The following is a 21,671-nucleotide window of genomic DNA, read 5'->3' on the forward strand; positions in this document are numbered from 1 at the left end:
AACTATTCCCAGTACCCACATTCTACATTTGCATGGGGTCAGGAGGAAGGACAGTGAAAATCCCACAGGTAAACCCAAATTTCTTTAGACCTGACTCCATAACACAGAAGTCCTGGCTGTGCTACTTTGGCTTCCTTGACTGGCAATGCTCCACTGTAAGTAGCTACACAGTAATTACTCTGAATGAATAATCTCTCTGGACTGATCATTTCTAAGAAGAATTTCAAAAATTAAAAATATATGAACAGTTTCTAAAGTTACACTTTAACTTACTTGCAAAAGTACTTCAAACTTAGTTAAGAAATTGCAAAAGTAGAAACTTTCCAAACAGGAACTGATGGCAAGAACCCCAGTCATAAACCCATACACACACTGATTTTTCTCCTGTGCACTAGCATATGCTTTTAACTGTACTTCAGAATTTGTCCAAACTATTAGAAGTCACCCATTTAATTTGGAAACTTCCTGGGTAATCCATACTAATAATTCTACAGCAATTATCACTTTTATTTGTGAATCAGTTCAAATGATGAAACACGCAAATGAACTGTCCCCTCTAATCTTAAAACTGCTTAAACTCACAGAGATAAAAACATCATCAATAAGACACCTGCCTTCCCGTTCTAGGAAGTTTCCCAAAATAAAAGACGAATGCAGTAAAACCCATACAACTTTCTAAAACCTGAATTTCTATTAAAACACAAAGTATAACTTCCCATCATCAATATCCTACCAAATAACTCTAAAACATAAGGAAATAGGGAAAATATTTAGCTAAAGTATTGGTAATCATATCAGTTCCAAAAATATAACACATATTGGCAGTGTAACTAGCAGTCACTAAGTTGTCTGAAACATGAGATAACCAGAGGTTTAGAATGATGTCCTTCCTTGTCTCACACCATTATAACTCCTCCCTGCTCTAAATAAGGCATGTTGTAAAATACCACCACCACCATTAAAAAGGAAACATTTTGAATTGTTATTAAAAGACATACATTGTAAATAAATAGTAGATGCTAAAATATGGTTATGAAACCAAGTAAAATAAATTATGAAGACATTACTTTGGCAAGAAACAGCTGTCTCCTGAATGAGACACTTACAGAGCAAGAACAGATTTTGTTTGAGATGCAAGAAAATCCTAGATACATCTCCCTGCTAAGTAACAAGCAGCACAATATTGGAAAACGTGAATTAATCAATATTCATTATCCAAATCCCCTATTTGGGTAAAGGAGATTAGTTGCAAACAATATGCCTCATGCAAACAATTGTGCCTTTCTTGACAATTCTTCTGACAGTTCTACATAAAGAGGCTTTATTGCAGGGTAACACAGGGTTAAGCCAACACTAAAAAACAACTGCATTTAAGAGAATAGCAGAAGTTATTTCAAAAGGTTCCAAAGTCCTCTCAATAAAATTGTAAGTCACTGTTCCATATCTGTTTTAAAAGAAACCTGTTCTTTAAATATTTTACTATTTTTTTAGAGCAAAGTATCTTGAGATCAAAAACATTCTCTTGATTATGTTGCTGTTGCTCAAAACAATTACTTCACCAGAAGATGTATGACTGACAATTGAGAGAACTTCCTTTGTATTTGGGAGTATAAAGCACCAGTCCTTTAGTAGCTTTGCTTACTAGCATAAATCAAGGGCATTTGTTCTACAATCACCCTATCTAAAAGAACAGATTAGGCCTTGGAAGAATGAAAAAAGAAGGAGGTTCTTGTTTGCATTTTTTGCTTGTTTGTTCTAAACAAAGGAGGCATGCTAGGAACCAGTGACTTCATCCCACTGCATGTTGTGTTTTGGCACTGATGTAAAGTCCTCTCCAAAAGATGAGATGTCACAATCAAGATTTTCCCAGTCCACAAAGATAGTTTCTTTTTAAAGAAATTCACTAATTTTTAATGTACCTAAACTGTCTGCAAGCATTTAGTCAGGACTAAATTAGAAAGTGACAGGTAACTTAATCCTGTTCCTTAACATCTTCATCTTGGTATAGGTGTATAACAACACAAGAAACTACATGCAGTCACGCTCTTCCCTGTCATGAGAAAGCAAGGTGGTTTCTCCTTAGTTTTTCAGCAAGGTGCCCCAGAGTAGCTGAACACTAACTATACAGCAATGTGCTTAAGTAGCCAGGGCTTTCATTTTCAAATTAAAATAGTACTTAAATGCAATTGCTTATCATTTCTGTAACTATTTTTCCTCTAAATATACTTCAGCAATAAAGCACAGCTGTATCTGAAAAAGCCTTCCATCTCTCTCTCTTTAACTTTATATTATTGCTGGCAGTAGTAAGCCAATAACAAAAACCACTGTGTTTCACACTCTACTTTGGTCAAAATAATGCAAGGTCTTTTCTTCTTGTTTAAAAGTTGTACACAAACTGCTTGGTCTCCATTGAATCTTGTAGGAGCTCAGACAGCCAATATGAAGTGGGAACAAGACAACAAACTTCTTAGGGACAAAGCAAGATTCTTCAGCATCAAACTACCAAGACATTGAGTACCTTTATGTGTACTAACAGTCAACAACTCCCACATAAGATAGGATGCTATTACTGAGAGAAACCCAGAATAGAGAGGCAGAGGAGCTGATAAATCTTAGTGAGCTATAACAAGCTTCTACTTCTTCCAAGCTGCCAGACTTCTACATACGTGTGTATATATATGTATGTATGCATATATATCTCATATCTTCCAGCAGTATTAAATGTAGATTAAAGAAGCATCAGAAATCAGCAAATCAGGCAAAGGAATTTGCATAATCTGCAACATTATAAACTTGACAACATTATAAAAGAATGCAAACACCTGTGCACCTATGCAGCCATAACATCAAAGTTTGAAGATTTCTGGGGCTAGCCCCTAAATGTACAAGACATTAGAGGTATTGAATCTGATATGTTTGCACTACCCTGTGGGCTGGTTTGACAGTCTAGACCGGTATCTCAGCAGTTACTGAAAAAAAATTACTGAAAGTTACTGAAAAAAAGCAGGAAGATAGGGTTTTTTTTTACTTCCAAAACCAGACACTACCCATCTTAGTACCACATGGGGAAGGGAGCAGAGGAAACCCTGCTGGCTTTCCAGAGCTTCCCCCAAAACAAAGCACAGCAGAAGTCTGAAGACAGCTCATACACAGAAGGAGAGATCTTGCAAGACCAAACTTAATAACATTCCCTAATGTCATCACTGTAACTATTTGAAAGGATTTATTAAAATACCTTGTGAATACACATTAGAGATAAATGGATAAAGATTTTTGTCCTTCCTGTCGTCTGTATAACTTCAAGAAGCTTCCAAATAAATTCAGGCTGAGGTGCTTTGTTAGTATGAACATGGCTCTGCATGAACACAGTTTAGACAATGACCAGATGTAACAGGAAACAGAAACCAAGGAGAGAAAAAAGAAGTAGAGAACAGTGCATTCTTCCATTTTGAGGTGCAGGCTCTCCACAGTATATGACCCATCACAACCACACAGGCACACTCACAACCAGAGTATCTTTACACCAGCAAGCTTCCTGCAAGCAGAAGTCTGATGTAAAGACATTCTTATACAAAACCTGATAAAGGGAAAAACAGAACACAAGGATTCAAAGCTTACCTTTTCCAAGATGAATTTGTTTAGATAAGGCATGTAACCCTGATTGGAAACTGGTCCTTCATCATCATCCCTAAAGTGCTCTTCCAAGGCCACTGGATCGTGGGGAACATTTAACACTGTGCACAAGTTGTGAGAAAGGACCTAAGGACAGAAGAGAAATCAGTGACCCTGCTGTCGACCTTAATCATGCTGCATTCCCTGCACAGCAGACCTATGATTTGCAAAAACCATGCACAAAGTGACACTTGAATGGCAGCACAAGTTCTGCCCAGCAGATTTTTGGCAAAAAACAAAATGTAACTAAAAAAGTTGACTCCAAGGATTGAACGGCTTCAGAGAGTTGCATGTTTACAGAAGCAATGGGATCACGGAGAAGGGCATTCCTATAGAAGTGCAAACACAGCTACTGCAGCTACCCCTTGTACACATATACTTACACATCTGAAAGCCGGGAGAGGCATGCAGAAACACCACAGTAATATTTACAGAGTGCAATTAGATAGCTACTGAAAACAACCACAAACACCTAGTCTTTGAAATTAGAAGTATTTACTACCCAGTGAAAATGAGTAAAAAAGAAAACAACTCAATATATACTTCCAGCTTACAAAGAAATGACCACTCAAATTAAAGCATTAACTACAGAGTTCTCTCATCTGCTTCCTTTTATGTTGCTTCTCAACATTCACCCCAAGTTTGAGTTAGCCAGGGAAGAGTAACATCAAAGAAAGGGGAAGGGTTTAGCTGTGCTTCTCAAATTTTTATTTTAAAAAGGTATTTGCATGAATTATGTCATGAACCAGCACTCATGTCTGTTCTTGAGAAATTACCTTCAAGAAGAGGCTACACGCTTGATTAGTTTTAAGGAAGTACTGAACTACTGAAAACTTCAATGTTTGCCAGCGCATCGCTTCAACTTGGGCTGAGTTTCACATGCACAAACTGCCTCGGTACCAACAACAGGAAGGCAGAGCCTGGGTAGCAGCCACTCCTGTGCCACCAGCACTTGCCTAAGAAAGGCAAAGCGATGTGCCTTTCGTTGCCTACACTGCCTCGAGTTGGGTCAATCCTAGAACATTCTGCCCACTGGGTCTTAAGCACACTGTCCCTCGGGATCCCATTCCCCTCGGCATGATGCAGGGTTAAGCATCTGAAGACCATGTACTAGCCACAGGACTGTGTTAAAAATGTAACTTCGGATACCCACCAATGGCTTGCACTGAAAAAAAAAACCTAATTAAGAACCAAAAGTTAAAAATACAGGTAAAACAAAACTACTTACTACCTCTGTAGTAAGGCAGAGGTAAAACAGGTTGCATCTTTTGAAAAGGCATGCTGCTTATGGGGTTTTTTCTTTTGTCAAGTCAACAACTATATGGCACAGACTGCAACTGAATTTTGGCATATGTTTTACGTTTTCACTGAGCAATATAAAATTAAAACAATAACAAAAAAAAATCCAGACCAAAACAATGCAAAGAGAAAGCAGTAAAAAGACATGCAGAAAATTTATAAGTGGATCTATTATATATCTACTCACAGGCATAAAGCAGTTGAGATGGAGTAGCTGCAAAACAAGAAGTAAAATCTAAAGTCATCAAAGTCTAGGAAATCAAACCCATGCCACACACTTCAAACATCTGGGCTCCCATCCCTACATAAAAATAATGTACACTCCTTATCATGCATAAGAAAAGTAGACATGCAGAGTCTAAGCATCACCTAGTCTAAAATCCTACAAAGACAGACCAAGAAGCAAGTTCAATCCATAGGAGAATTCCTCTCTGCACACCTCCGAAGTTACACTTCCTTTTTGAAATGCCCACATTTCCACCAGAAATAGGTATTTTCCCTGCCATATGCTAACATTAGGCCACTGGAGCTAACCAGGGGCAAAAGTTTAAAAATAGAAAAACAGTAGCATCATTCATATTACAACAAAAGCTGTATTCCTCAGAGCAGCAAAACAGTATTTAGAAGTTATCACGTTTCACACTACCTTCCATTAACAGTATATTTCCCTTCAGCCTGTCTTTGTTTTCAGCTACCACATCAAATCAAGTATTTGAGTCCATATGATTTATATAAGGAGGGAAAAAACCTGTACTATCATGCGTGTTTCCCCTTCTATTTAAGGTTTCTGTGATTATTTGTGGAAGAATGAAGGATTCCTGAATTTCTGAGAGAAAAAGATGATCTCAGTTTTCCAACCAGACTGTAGCTGCTAATAACTAAAAAGAAAACTCAGCTAATAAAAGTACTTTGAAAGCACAACTGATTTAACCTTATTAAAAAAAAAAGTATCTCAATAAAACACTTTCTTATCGTGTCCTTTCTACATGTTTCTCTTCTCCCTTTTTTGGCCTTCTTCCTGTGCTTGGGTTCTCAGAAACTTAGGTGGTTTTCCACATCAAATGACCAATTTACCGGGAAAGAATTCCACTTTCAATCATTCTGTAAGATCTGCCTTATCTCTCCTGTGCCCAGTGCTCTCTTTTCATAACTCAGGAAATTCCTCAGCGCCTGCCAAAGCCTGCCATTCTCCAACACAGCCAAGTGCCAGCTGAATTCTTCTGTTGCAGGCTAAGCCTGAAAAATTCTGCACTGAGGTCTCATTTTCATTTGTTTTGTTCTCTCAGGTCACATTATCTGGACCATGATATACTCTATTTTAATGATCAATTTTAAAAAGAAAAAATATCTAGCAGAGTACTAGGTTAACTGGAGTACAAAAATCACCTTGCCTTGCAGAAGCTCCATCAACCATGAGGAAGTTTTGCACCAGTAAGAATTATTCCCCACCATGCCCACAGGGTTGCTAGGCAGCTTTTTCTTTCAGCACTTATTATGCTCTGGATGCCACGTTTAACAATCTACCTACCAGAGCCAATCCCTACCCCAGCCCAGAGACTCATCTCTGTGCTGCAGCAAATGGAACCAGTGTTGGTCCCCAAACTGTAGTCCCTAAGGCAGTACAAGTGGTGTGCAAAGGGCTCACAAAACCAGCACAACTGTTTTGTCTTCAATGAAAAGTTTCCTAAGAAAGATGCCTAGTGGCAATACTGAAGGGCGTTCTGCTCTAAATGTAAATAACTGGATGAAACGAGTGAGCTGAACATCAAAAGTTCTTACACACCTTGGATTTACTTCATTTATGGCCTGTCTCATGCTGCGTTACCTGGAGTGCAGATTTCCACCCTAAGAGTGCGGATCTCCAGCTCTGCTCCACCACAGTTGCTCCCCTCTGAGCTCCCATTTTCCAAAACATTGTTCTTCCAAAACTTAAGCACGTGCTGAATTGTTACTGTCTGAGTAGTTCCATTTAACCTTGTCCATAAAAGTGATCTGCATTTCTAAAGGGGAAAGGAAGATCTGCTAGACTACTTACTGCTCAGTGACAGAAAATTTGGCCCAGATGATAGTAGGAGCATTAACAGGGCAGACTAATCCTACAGCAGCTATTGCCAGTTTCTTCAGTGCTTTTTTCTTCTTCCTTTTCCATCTTTCAGTGGGGTCTTCTCCCTCCCCCGTCTCTTTGTAAGATTTTTAAATGTTGGCATCGCAGATCCCGACAGCTCCATTCAGTGGCTTCATGTGAATTCATTCCAAGACATTCTTGGCTCATCTCTTCCTGACATCCATGTCAGCAGCTAGCCAGCCAAAATAAAGCTACTCACAAGTACATCCCCTGTTCCTTTTTTGACCAGTATGGAAACCAGCATTGTATATGCTCCCCATCACAGGCAAACAGTCTTTTCAAACAGGGTGCATCTAAGCATACAGTTTCTTGCATCACAGCATCTCCAACGTACAGCTTCCATGTCTACTCAGGTAGCAAATGCTGCATTCAAAGTCTCATTGTTTCATATTGGGGTTAGTGCAACAATCACTCTCCCACTCAGATGAAAGGATTCAAGCCTGACCTCCACCAGCTCACATTGCGACAGTAGAGCCCTTTGCCCACATCACTTCTCCATTCCATCATTTGCTCCCTTCTTGGGTACTCACAGACCCCTTGTCACTATTTTCAACAGTCTCACACTTCCTCCTTCTTTCAGTATCAGCACATCCCTTTTTGCCCCCAATCACAAACTGATCCCAGCCTGCAATCATCCAATTGCCAAGAGAATTGCCTTTCTGCCCTGCAGCTCCCAGCCCTTAAGAGCTCCTAGTAAACATTTTCCATCTACCCTGCCATTCTTTTACATCTTCCTTGAAACCAGCTGACAGAACCTCAAGGACAAAGGTTAAAGGGGCTGCTGATGGCACTGGCAGCTGCTCCTCTCAAGCGCATTCTCTCATGGCGCCGTTGTTTCCCAATGCCTCCCCTTTTAGTTTACAAGCTGCCTTGATTTACCAGCTCTTCTGGCAGAGGGGCATCCCTCCCCTCGCACCTCCCAGGCACCATTGCTCATGGCTACCCAAACACAAATGCTTCTGAGACCTTCTAATACCATGAGAGTACAAGTCTCCATAGTGAGTCATAATGACTAATTTCCTACCATCCTTCACTGTTGGACAAAGTCAATTGTCCAGCTGGGGTCCTGCCCACTTGTCCCAGGCTCTCAACCTTTCCACTGCCTTGCTACATTGTTCGAGGTCTTCCTCTCCATTCAGACTGTCCTTCTTGCCCATGATTACACCATTCTTCCTCTTCTAACCAGCCACTGACTTCCTATTTAGTAAAATGGCAAATTAAAGACAAGAAGTATAAGAATCCTGTAACATCCTAGATAGAAAACGTAATCTGCTCTTTAATTGTAAGACTGACTAGTAACTTTGGTCACTCATATATTATGGGCTGGAATGAGAGCATATTTTCACCAGGTGCTCACCATCCATGTCCTGCAGATACCATGTCAGGAACTCAAGACTGAAAATCCACTCCAGTGGTAGCACACAAAATAAACCCAAACCAGCCAAATAATCCCACTGCCTAAGCAGAGACAAATCACAAAGCAAAGTAAGGAAAAGATTCCAGAGAGAGTGTAAAAACTAACTGGTATGCCATTCTTCCCAAGATCCAGTCATACACATGCACTACAAGGAGTACTGCCAGCTACTAAGTGTAACTACATTTAAAATCACTGTGTTTCAAGGTCTGGATGAAAAGCAGATCAAATGCTGGCATGTTATAGAAACTTATTTTAAAGGTCCACTTTAAAATTGCAGACTGCAAGAAAGAGGAAATTGGATTTAAATATAGGAAAGCAAATATCTGCGTGTAGCTTGTACTCAAACCACAACAGCAGCTATAACTGCATGCACAAATCTTACACTGCACCCTTGCTACGTCAGTGTTTGAAAGTGCTGGAACAGACTGTGGTTGTGTCCACACTTAAAGGGGCAATTTAAAAAGAGAATACACAAATCTTTTTGCTGATATAGAAGAAAAAACAAAAGATAAGACCTGCAGCCAGCATACCAGTAGAACTTCTGAAGATTAGTATTTAGGTAAGAAAAACTCACCAGTGCACACTGGAAGAAGATAATATTAAAAATTACAGAGAGGACTGATTTGACTGTCTCTTTTCTCAGCAGCTCAGACCACATATAAAAGATATAAACCGTTAAAAGACATCTCATGAAATGCTTACTATACCAAGTCCTAGTTTTCCCTCCAAGCATTTGCTGATTCTCCAGACTATGAAAGAGACCCAATTCACTCACCTTCATCCTTTTCCTCTAGGTGTATTAAATACAAAGCGTGATCAAACCCTTCAGAGTGGGGCCTCGGCTATATAACATGTTAATTTTTCTCACAGTAATTAATAACAATTACTTTTATTAACGTTTCAAAGATCACTTCTAGGTAGAGAAACCAGAAATGGTTCTCCTTAACAACGGATATGTCATACTTAAGACCTTCTATGCAACATGATGGCAGTATTTTACACTGGATTATCCCACTCAAAGTTCTGTTGTCAGTAAGTTTCCTTATTCAGGAGGGAAGAGTTCAGCAAGTTACAATATCACATGCTATTCTCAGAAAACAAATAGATTTTTGCTGGGTTTTTTTAACAGCAGTTTCACTAAATCGTTCATCATATTTCTCTAATGTCACAGATCTCTACTAACTTGTTTACCTCAAAGCCTCATCTCTCCATTTTATTATAGGGGTGCTACATCTTCCTCATGGTAGTGTAGATAAGAAATACTTTATTGTGAAATACCTTCTTGGCACAACATAGCCCTAAATCAATCAGTCAGCAACTTGTTTTGCTGTCCTTCTCCTGTATCAATGTGGAGCTACTGCCACAATGTACACCTTTGCACCCCAGTAGGCCTATCAGTTTGACAGCACATTCATCACTTGCCACAACAACCCTACAAAAGAGTATTCTCTACCCTTTCTCATGTTTCCTGAAAGCTAATTCTTGGTGGCCACAGGAGAAGGCAGCAGCCTGATTTCAGATTTGTTTCTGCATTCCCAAATCCCACAGTTGCCCCTTCCCTCAGGAGTCTTTGCATCACAGACAGACCTTCGCAGACTCGCAAAGACACTTTTTTTTCTTCCTTTGCCTCTCACAGATTGACAGCATGAAACATCAAAACTGTTTAGGAAGATGTTTGACAGGTAAAGAGGGGAAAGGTTAATTTCCTCACTTCTTTTTATTTTTTTTTTAACTTTACTCCATCAAAGCAAGCTGTACAAACCCACCAGCGCCCTGCCTGCTTCTTTAACCATTTAATTCACCCCAGCACCTGTGCAACCACGCCAGCTTCTTCACCACCCAGCATGCCAACACCTCCTGGATGACTGCACAGAACACACAAGTCATGGCAGCGCATACAGTGTGACAGGAGAACAGGACTCCTTTAAAAAGTGGGATGGTAAAAAGTGCCTTTCTGCAGCCTACTTCAGGAAGTCCTGCAACACAGATAGTCACTTTCATGACACCACCTGTAAAAGACCAGGGACCTGAACACGTTTTCAGCTTCAGCTCGCTGCCAGGTCTGGCCTCTTGCCTGACTCCTGCCTCACGGTAACTTCTGTCTGAGTTGAGCTTTATCTCACAGACAGCAGATTGGCCCCAGCCACAAAAACGAGAAGGGGAAGAGGCTGCCGTTTGCAGCACATTGCGTGATGAAGACATTTATTACATAATGCTGAAAACAAGGTCCATTAGCGACTGATCATGCTTGGAACTACCACCCACAGCACGGTCACTCTCGCTCCTGCAGTTAATGCCACAAAGAGCACAAACTTCAGGTGATTGCTGCAGCCAGCACAACTCTGGCACTCAGAACAAGGATCCACAGTGTCAAATGTCAACAGGTGTTGCGTTCGTACTCAAAATATTTATTTAGCCAGATTCCTGCTATTATTCCCAGGCCAAGGCAGTCCCGTAAAGCAGGGCCAAGATGAGATTAGATTCAGTACGCTGCCCAAGAGCTCTTTTAAGAGCAAAAACATTACTTCAGCATATAAGCTAAGGAAAGAATGGCACAGTTGGAGTCTCTTGACTAGTTCTCCTGTTTATATCCAAATAAGAGAGCTCTGTAGAACCTCATCCTCCCCTTGGCAAGCTATGAATTTCAGTTGGATGCAGCCAGTCCCTATAGATAGGACCTTGTGGCTACTCCACAAAAGATTTTGGTCAGAATGGGTACCAAGGACACGCGGTTGAAAGCAGACTAGGAGCACAGCAAGGGTTTGTGCACTGACATCTCGGGGATGACGAAGTGCTTGCCTGGGCAGAATGAAAATAAGCTGAGAGCTCCCTGAGACCAAGGAAAAGCCCGTGCAAGCTTCCTGCGGGACAGAGGCACTCAGGAGCCACAGTGACTGGCAATGCCATGCGACCAACGACAGCCTCAATGAAGAAAGTGCAATTTATGGCCCCCAAGGGAGGTCTGAAAACAGGCAGTCGCGGCCCCTGGTTCAGCCCCGAGCATGACCGTTCAGGCCTCATGTCCCCCGGCACCCCGACTTCCACTGTGGAGGCGGCTGGCAGGGACCCCCAGGCCCATGTCACAGTCCTTCACACCTACGGCGACAGCCCCTCACATCCACATCGGGCCCCGGCCCCACACCGCGTTCCTGGGCTCGCCATCCCTGTCTCCCCGCTACCCACGGCCGGACCCCCCCCTCCAACTCTTGCCTTGAGCTGGGACTTGGAGACCTTCCCGCTGTGGTCGAGGTCGAGTGCGGTGAAGGCGTGCCAGATGGACTTCAGCAGCTCCTCTTTGAGGCCCACCATGGCCGGCCCGCCGGCTCCCGCTGCCCCGCTCCCGCCGCCGCTCTGCCTTCGCTTCGCCTCGCCTCGCCCGGCCCGGCGCGGCCCGGCCGCCACCGCCCCCGCACCGCCCCGGGGGCGGGTGCCCGGCCCCGCCCGCCCGCCGCGCACCGCCCGCCCGTGAGGCGCGGGCACGGCGGGGTGGGCCGCCAGGCGCCGGGCACAGGGGCTGCCGCGGGGCCCCTCAGCCCCAGGCACCGCGGAAAGCAACGCGCGGGGACAGCGGCCTACAGCGGAGCGAATGAACTGCGAGCCAGAGAACGGCGAGAGGGCTAAACAAAGCCACACTTCACCGCAGCGGTACGGGATAGCATTGGCAAGGGAGAAGAGGCAGGGTTACGGGGGTTTGGGGATGTTTAGAGGCGTTTGGTTATACTCGGTGTGAGCTGTGTGTGTCTTAAGTACTCTTAAACGTTCTAGATTCAGATTGGAGAAGGGTGAGAGCAACTGCTGTGTGAGGACTTGAGATGGTCTCCACACTGCCTGGCTTTCGGGCAGATTTCTTCATGGTAGGTCTCAACTAAGAATATGAATATAGCTGCCTCTAAGCCAGAAATGGCAAGAAGGTAGTGCTGCAATATACATTGCTTTGAATACTGCATCTGAGAACTTGATTGTGAGCTGTGTACTGTGAAATAAGTGTTCATTAAAGTGCCAAATTTCAGACACCTAACAAACATGGAAAATTTGTCTTTTTGTCCAGTTTTAGTCTTCCTTCAGCTGCACTGTCAGAACAAAAATAGCATTCTGAAAGTGCAGCTATCGGGCAGGTACAGCAAGATGTATCTTTTGCACCAGGTGAGGGTTGTTCATTATGATCCCCATAAGAAAGGCACCCCAAGTACCACCTAAATGCCACTTATTGGAGCCAACACTATAACGGAGAGGACAGCACAAATCATCTGGTATTACTCCATGTGCTGGGAGCCCTGAGTTGCGTAGCATCAAGGTGTGGCACATCACACAGATCCTGACCATGTAAAAGTTACACCGTTTTGGTCATTCAAGCTATTATAGAATTTTCTTACAAGGCGTTGTGGTTTAACCCCATCCGGTAACTTAAGCCCCATACAGCCCTTCACTTAGTCCCCTGCACTGAGATAGGGGAGACAATCAGAAGGGTAAAAGTGAGAAAACTGTGGATCAAGATTAAAACAGGTAAAGCAAAAGCCACACAAACAAAGCAAAACAAATAATTCATTCACCACCTCCCATGGGCAGGCAGGTGCTCAGCCATCCCCTGGAAAGCCAGGCTCCATCACGTGTAACGGGTACTTGGGAAGACAAACACCATCATTTCCAACATCCTCTTCTTCTTTCTTCTTCCCCCAGCTTTATATGCTGACCATGACACCATGCAGTCTGGGATACCCCTGGGATAAGTTGGGGTCAGCTGTCCTGGCTGTGTCCCTCCACAACTTGTGCACCCCCAGCCTCCTCACTGGTGGGGTTGGGTGAGGAGCAGAAAAGAACATGACTCTATGTAAGCCCTGCTCAGCAGTAATGAAAATATCCCTGTGTTACCAACACTGTTCACAGCACAAATCCAAAATATAGCCCCATACCTATGAAGAAAATAAACTCTATCCCAGCCCAAACCAGCACATAAGGAAACAACTCTATACATCATTTCTATTGCCAAACAGAAAATGTTAACAAGAGAACCTCTTGCTGCATTTTCAGATAAAGAGCAGGCCACACAGGGAGTACAGTCACAGGCACCATGCAGGAGATGCCCACAGGCTCCTCTGATACAATCAGACAGATAAATTTATGCCCCAGCCACAGGACACACATGGCCCCACATGGAAGTGGTGGCCAGGCTGGATGTGCAGCACATGCCAAATAGGCACAGCCCTAACTTACGTGGATCACTCATCCTCAATGCACAGTGGTCTTCTGGTCAGGATCACAAGAGATGAGCAGACAGCAAATTTTGCAGAAGGAAGCACTTTTAATTCTTGTACTTGATAACTCATGAAATGAGTTTTCTCTCTGCAGGAAATTAGAGACTAGAAATATCCACCGATTTCCAGTGATTTTTATTCTTTAGTGTCTTCTCTCTTACAGCAAGTTACAAACACTCTTGTGATGCAGAGAATCATAGAATGGTAGGGGTTGGAAGGGACCTTTAGACATCATCTAGTCCAACCCCCTGCAGAAGCAGGTCACCTAGATCAGGTCGCATAGGAAAGTGTCCCGGTGGGTATTGAAGACCTCCAAGGAAGGAGACTCCTGCAGTTCCTGCAGCCTTTCCTTGTAAGGAAGATGCTTCAGTCCCCTGATCATCTTGGTGGCCCTGCGCTGGACTCTGTCCAGTACTTCCCTGTCCCTCTTGAGCTGAGGAGCCCAGAACTGGACACAGGACTCCAGATAAGGCCTCACCAGGGCAGAGTAGAGAGGGAGCAGAACCTCCCTTGACCTGCTGGCCACACTCTTCTTGATGCATCCCAGGATGCCATTGGCCTTGGCCACGAGGGCACATTGCTGGCTCATGGTTAGTTTATTATCAACTAGGATTCCCAAGTCTCTCTGCAGAGCTGCTCTCCAGCAGGTCAATCCCCAGCCTGTACTGGTGCATAGTAACTCAGCAGCACACTAGAGAAACACAACCTATCTATCTTATTGACCAGGCATATCCTAACAGCCTTCCCCCTCTGCCATAGTTCTTAGCTTTTTTTCTGCATAGGTTATTCAGGACTTTCAAATCCCCAAACAATTATTTATGCTCTTTCCTCAAGACGGATGGTATGAACCATACAATTAACATCAACAATTAATTGGATTCAGTTTCTTAATGGCCTTGATTTGCTAACATTATAGCCATTATTACCAGAAATAGCTATCATCTTGGAATACATTAGCACTTTTCCAGTTTGACCACAGCTATTCCACTTAATGAGGAAGAAGGCAACTCCTGTATATGCAGATATGCAGATGACCTAACAAACTATTTTGTTTGGCATCTGAACAACCACAAGGTCATCAGTAATACAGAAAACACAAAGTGCATTGAAAAAAGTGAAGTTCTGTGAAATGTCACTGAGGGAAAGCAATTAAGACAGTTCACATATGAATCTCTTCATGGCAGGGACTTAATTTCTGTTTTGAAGAGAGTTCAGTGATTTCTGGCCACTCATAAAAACCACACAGTAGAAAAATGAAACAAAATGCCTCATGGAGTAGTTGTAAAAAAACCCCACCTGTGTGCTTCTCTCAGTTCTTTTTGCTGACTTCTGTTATTCCTGATTTAAATGACATGCTAATATCCTTTGCCAGAATAGGACTTCTTTTCCATTGAGAATATAAATAGCTCCAAATCAATAGGTTAACAGCCATGTCTAAATGTTTCATTAAAATGAGTAGTTAACATAGGCTTCAGCTGCTCCAGCTTTTGGTAACTTAATAAAAAAAGATACTTCCAAGTTATGCACAGAACTAGTACATAACTTTATAGAAGCATAGTTTATATAAATAGCTGAAATAGTTTTTATAGGATGAACGAATTGAGCAAAACCAGTTAAACTGAAGTTCATATGCAGACATGAAGTTGCTGTTGAACAAAACCTTTGTTTTCTATGCTCACCCAAAATAACTTTAACAAAAGTTACAGGACTAATTGCACCCACACCCTAAGCATGAGTTATTTAAAGCAACTCTTCTGTTTTAATGTACTAGTCTGAGTCTTTGCTTATCAAAGACTTTACATTATACCCTTTGATGATAAGACTGACATATAACTCATAGAATATTAACTAACAACTATCACATTTAACCATGAAGCCCTTGATACATAAACTCTGAATCGCCTGCATGGTAAACAAGTAAGTTCTGACACAACTGAACATACTTCTGCTTTCCTGAAAGTCGCCTGAGACCTCAGCAACTTTATTTTAAATCTGTGCTTATTCTAATCTTGTTTGCCTACCACAGTTAAAAACACAACTGAAGGGTGGTGAGCAGATCAGGGAGGGACAACTGGCTCACAGCCTCTTAGAGTGACTCATGCTTTCAGGAAGAAACTTTAGTTAGACCTTGCTGAGGCTTAACTTTAAGAGGTCAATCACTTCTCTCTCCCTCCTCCCCGCACAAGATGAATTACTCCTTGTTAGGCATTTATGCACACTGAACAGTTACTAATTTTGTTTTGTGCCCCTGAGTCAGTAAAAATGCCATCAAGGAAAGAACTCAGACACATCAACAGCTCACAGTTTTCTGGTCATTGTTAGCCTAGAGAAAATCTTCCTGAACTGCGGAAAGACAAGTTATTTTCAGTCTCCATAAGAAAATGAATTAAAACAAACAGAAATTGAAGACCATTAAGCCAACTTTGTAGCAAACCATGTTTTCAGTATCCACCATTTCACAGCAATGTTTCAGGAGAAAATAAAAACTAAAGCAAACGTTCATGATTGATGCGTTACAGTTTCTGAACAGACTAGTTTCACTCACCATAAACCATCTCAAGGAAGCATTGAGGGACCATGTAGAAAACAGTAAGTATATTACACTGTGTGTGTGTGTGTGTATATATATACACACACAGAGTAAGTATATATTACACTGTAATCCAGTCCTCAAGCCATTTGAGGAATAAGGCTTTTCTATTATTTTAAAATGCTTTTCAATTAATAGAAAAGTTTTAAGTTTTACCTCTGGCCTTACACATGTGCCTTAAATTCTCAGTGAAACTGCGTAGAAAAGAAGCACAACAATTATTTTAGGTGGAACAGGAAGTAGCATTAGATGCTGAATCAGAATGGCAGCTCAGTCTCTCCTACAAAAATAAACATTTCCATTCACTTGTAAGACTTCTAGAGCAATCTTTGAAGTGATTCCAGTAAAGCACACCTACTTTACTATAGTTTTCTGCTAAACATATGCTCAATGCATGCATTTATATTCAAACTTCACAAAAGAAATGTAAAAGGTAAACCACAGAGCATTAAGTTACTGTTCAGTTCCTCCCTGGTAACACACATCTCACTGCACTTGTAGCTGATAAGGTATTTCTCACCGAGTTACAGAACTCACTGTAGAACAGAATACCACAGACACTTTACTTGCAGAAAGAAAGATGAAATTAAATCCCAGGTCTGTACTGCAGTAACCATCTGCAGTAACTCATGTTTTAGCATGGAAACTGGAGAGAGACATGGTCAACAGAAAAGGCCATTTAAGCAGAGTTAGTGTAGAAGACCGTCAATCAATATTGACTCGGTGTCTACAAGACCAAAAGGAGATTAAAATCCCATTTGCTAAGGCATGGAACAAATACATGGGGAGATTCTATGCTAAACAACAGTCAAGTAGCTGAGAGTAAAAAGAGACAAGAGGAAACCTCAAGAGTAGTGGTTGGTGACACTACTGAGGGTTGGGAGCAGAAGGTATTTTTCCTGCCCCACTGTCCCTATCCTGCAGAAGACCTTGCCTGAACGCTTTCATTAGTCATGTGTTCTGTTGTGACAATTAATAGATGAACATCTCCATCAGAATGAAGGCTGAACGTTCAGAATCTTCTGTACATAAATGGTAATTCAGTTAGAGCAGCAGTTCTTATGTCCATCAGCCCACCTATATGGCAGTAACCTTAGGTGTATTTAGAAGATCATTAATTATAATTAGACCAGTTATTTTGTTTTCATCTTGAGTCAGAAATCCGTTTGATATTGCATATTAGAAGTGAGTCAAATGACTGGCAAAACAAAGACTTTTAAAAACAATTCTTCAGATTTTTCAAGACTATCCAGAATCTGAAATACTTTTTAAGCTCAGATCCCTGAGCAACATGTTAACAGTAATAAATTGCTTCCTGTTTAATTAGGCACAGCAGTATTCTTTCCTCAGGGTACCTCCCTTTCCCCTACCCCAATCCCATTATTCTTTGGGAAGATAGCATCTTAATCCAATTTCAACTATTTAAACAGAAGTGAGACCTTAATTTCCTATGTGCTGTCCCACTCCGTTGCTGCTTCTTCCTGCTTTCTGCGGTGTTTCTTGAGAGGAGCACCCGTGTGTCAGCTCGGCAGTCTCCAAATGGGGGAGCTCACAGCTCTCTCAGATGGTTTACACAGTTTGCTGAAAGCAAGTACGATCCAGGAAGGGAACAGTCCTGCTTTTGACTCTTGCTGGCCATGGCTTTAGTCCAGAGTCCTCATGCACAACTATAGCAGTGATATTCATAGGTAGCACACATGCACAGAATCATAGAATCATAGAATGGTAGGGGTTGGAAGGGACCTTTAGACATCATCTAGTCCAACCCCCCTGCAGAAGCAGGTTCACCTAGATCAGGTCACATAGGAACATGTCCAGGTGGGTCTTGAAGACCTCCAAGGAAGGAGACTCCACAACCCTTCTGGGCAGCCTGTGCCAGGGCTCCCTCACCTGAACAGTGAAATAGTTTTTTCTATGTTTAAGTGGAACTTTTTGTGTTCCAGCTTCATCCCATCACCCCTTGTTCTGTTGCTAGCTACTATAGAAAAAAAGGATGTCCCAACCTCCTGACACCCACCCTTTAGATATTTATAAATGTTAATAAGATCACCCCTCAATCTCCTCTTCTCCAGACTAAACAGCCCCAGTTCCCACAGTCTTTCCTCATATGAAAGATGTTCTATATCCCTGATCATCTTGGTGGCCCTGCACTGGACTCTCTCCAGCAGTTCCCTGTCCCTCTTGAGCTGAGGAGCCCAGAACTGGACACAGGACTCCAGATGAGGCCTCACCAGGGCAGAGTAGAGAGGGAGCAGAACCTCCCTTGACCTGCTGGCCACACTCTTCTTGATGCATCCCAGGATGCCATTGGCCTTCTTGGCCACGAGGGCACATTGCTGGCTCATATTTAGAATGGTCTGGGTTGGAAGGGAGCTTAAAGATTATCTTCTGTAATCCCTTTGCCATGGGCAGGGACACCTTCTACTATGGCCTGGCCTCAAACACTGTGAGGGATGGGGCAGCCACAGCCTCTGGCCAACCTGTGCCAATGCCTCAGCACCCTCACAGAGAACTTCTTCCTAATATCAATCGAAACTTACAAGTTATATACTGAATCGCATGTATGGTAAAATCACAAGGATGCATCTTCCAAGCCTACAGAATCAAGGGAGTGGGTGCACGTGAAAAAAATAAAAGCCCAGCTACCTGAGCGTCAGCTCAGGTATGAATAATGCTCATTCACTTCTGCAGAACAAGGTGATTTCTAACAATCAGAGTTGAGTGTTCTACTAGCACACACACCCTTGAAGACAAAAATGTAGCGTACAGTTGACTATTTTGTCCAGCAGGTGTTGCTGGAGACTAAAGCACACATTAAAAGCAAGGTCAAGCTGGTGACCTAGTAAGGAGTCAAACAATGCATGACTCACCCTGCCAGTTCAACAAGGATAGGGTGACTAAGTGTGCTTTTCATCATGAGAATCTGCAATATTACAGTCTGAAGTAATGCCATTTATGACACTGAAATTCTATTTTCAAATACGCAAGCAGTGTCTACCTCCATTTCTAGGTGGAGGTAAAGTTTGTCTACAACTTCATGTTAAAAAAAAGTAGTAAGTTTTTCAGGTTCTACACTTACTAATACAGATCCATCCCAACAAAACAGAACATGTTATTTAGGTCTGTGATAATGAACAACTTATACTGAGGCAGAAGGGAAGCAGGAAATCAGTGAGACTTAGAAATAAAAAAACACCCAACCAAACTAGACAAATGCTGTGTATCAATAGCTTAACAGAGAGACTAAGATGGCTTTAGTATAATTCCAGCTGGTTAACCCCAGGCAAATTCACATCAAAGAATTGCTGGGATTTTGGTACACAATCTATAAAAGTTGAACAGTTTCTAGTTATGCTACAGATTGCAACTGGTAGCTGGTAACTTCTCTTTACAGACACTATTATTCTTAACCATTATCCAAGCAAAACTAATGGTGTTTCAACAGTAATGGCATAAATAGAATTTCATATGGCATTTGAACACATCTGACTGATTTGTTTTTCAATTTATGATTCAGTTATAACGGTTTATCTGGCAAAACAATGAAGGACCATCAATAAGTCTACAGGTAGTCCATATAAAGGTTTGATTCGTAAGATTAACTATCCAAAAAGTGAATCAACTTTTGATACCTGAAACTCACATTAGGAAGTTGAGAAGTTAATACTTTGTTCATTTGTTTCCAACAAGAACTAGTTTTGCAGTCAAATGTAAGACAACCCATAAACAAATCATTGAGATGGAACAATTTCAGAATATTCTTTTGGAAAGCAGCACTTGTCAGTGTTACGCAGTGTCATGTGTTTATAGGAAACTGATTTTGTAAGAATTCCAGTCCACACCACCCACTCTTTGGGCACAAGATGCAGCACAACTAAGAAAGACTAGACAGGTAGTGTTGTCCGGTAACGTATCGTTAGAAGATGGATTACAGACACAGGATTTATATCCAAAGATAGAAGACAAAAAAGCAGATGAATATCTCGAGGAGCTGGGGATATGAAATATCTTCTCAGTTAATTTTTAGGTTATCCTTTAGGTTTCTCTTCTTCAGGAAGTCTGGTACTCCGATCTAGAAAGTTAAAGTACTATGCTACCTCTGTATTGGAAAACTAAGCTAGATAAGAGAAAATGGTTAAACGAGAGAAAAATGGTTAAACATTAAATGTAGCTATTTTGAATAACACATTTGCCACCCAACTCTAATGCTTGCCTCTTAAGTTGAGATAAAACTTTCTTCTTAAAGTGCTGAAGCTCATCTTATTATACCATGCTTCATAAAATTTCTTTGACTTCAACAGTTTGCAAGAGGCTAATGGCTTCTTCCTCCTCCTGACAAGGTGGCTTGCTTAACTACATGCAAGTTTTCCCTAATGTTGTTTTTTGCAATAAATTTGTAAGCTACCAAAATTACTGTAAGATTGTTTGTATTAAAAAAAGGAAGACTCTTCAATGTTAGTAAAAATAGATACCACTTCTCACTCAGCAAGCATCTGAATCGTGAATCACTGGATGCTGGGAGTATTCATGGGAAGCATTAACACACACTTTCCAAATTCTTCGTCTCTTCCCACTGGCCACTGTTGGGGCCAGGATTCTCAGCTTCACCATTGGCCCCAGAAAAACTGATGAAAATTTGAGGTAAAATTTCATCATTCTTACTTCTCTAATAAACTACTGGAAAACTCTGATGCTCATTTTTAAACAGTCTCCTTGGCACACTGGAGAAAGCCAAAACATCCAAATCCACTTCAGTTGCGTAGTTTAGGCTGGGTATCCCCTCTGTGGCAGATAAAAAAACCTGTGACTGTCAGTGGAATAGAATTACGTAATTATTTAAGGTTGGAAGAGAGCTTTTAAGATCTTTTAAGATAACCCAGCACTGCCACACTCACCACTAAACAATCTCCCTCAGTGCCATATCTACATGGCTTTTAAATACCTCCAGGGCTGGTGACTCAGCCAGTTTCCTGGGCAGCTATTCCAGTGTTTGACAACCTTTTTGGTGAAAAAAAAAATCCTAATCTCCAATCTAAACCTTCCCTGGAGCAATTTAAGGCCATTTCCTCTCCTCATTAGTTGGAGAAAGAGATGGATCTCCACCTCACTACAACCTCCTGTCAGGTGATAGCAGTGATGAGGTCTCCCCTGAGCCTCCACCACACTAAACACCTTCGGCTCCCTCAGTCACTCCTCATAAAACTTGTTCTCAAGACTCTTCACCAGCTTTAGTGTCCACCTCTGGACATGCTCCGGCATTCCTGTAGTGAAAGGCCCAGAACTGAACACAGCACTCAAGGTGTGGCCTCAGCAGCA

The 21,671-nt window shown here is 41.9% G+C and overlaps 1 protein-coding gene across 1 annotated transcript in view; it reads right to left on the minus strand.

The window, feature by feature from the left end:
- SWAP70 (switching B cell complex subunit SWAP70) overlaps window positions 1-11,907 on the minus strand; it is a 40,232-nt gene extending 28,325 nt beyond the window's left edge. The window contains exons 1-2 of the mRNA XM_061999643.1: window positions 11,724-11,907; window positions 3,619-3,759 (exon numbers count right to left, since the gene is read on the minus strand). Of these exons, the coding sequence (XP_061855627.1) occupies window positions 3,619-3,759; window positions 11,724-11,822 (240 nt within the window). The 5' untranslated portion in view covers window positions 11,823-11,907. The remainder of the gene's footprint in view (window positions 1-3,618; window positions 3,760-11,723) is intronic.
- Window positions 11,908-21,671: the final 9,764 nt, after the last annotated feature.

This window comes from Colius striatus, chromosome 7 (assembly GCF_028858725.1).
Source record: "Colius striatus isolate bColStr4 chromosome 7, bColStr4.1.hap1, whole genome shotgun sequence".
NCBI lineage: Eukaryota > Metazoa > Chordata > Aves > Coliiformes > Coliidae > Colius > Colius striatus.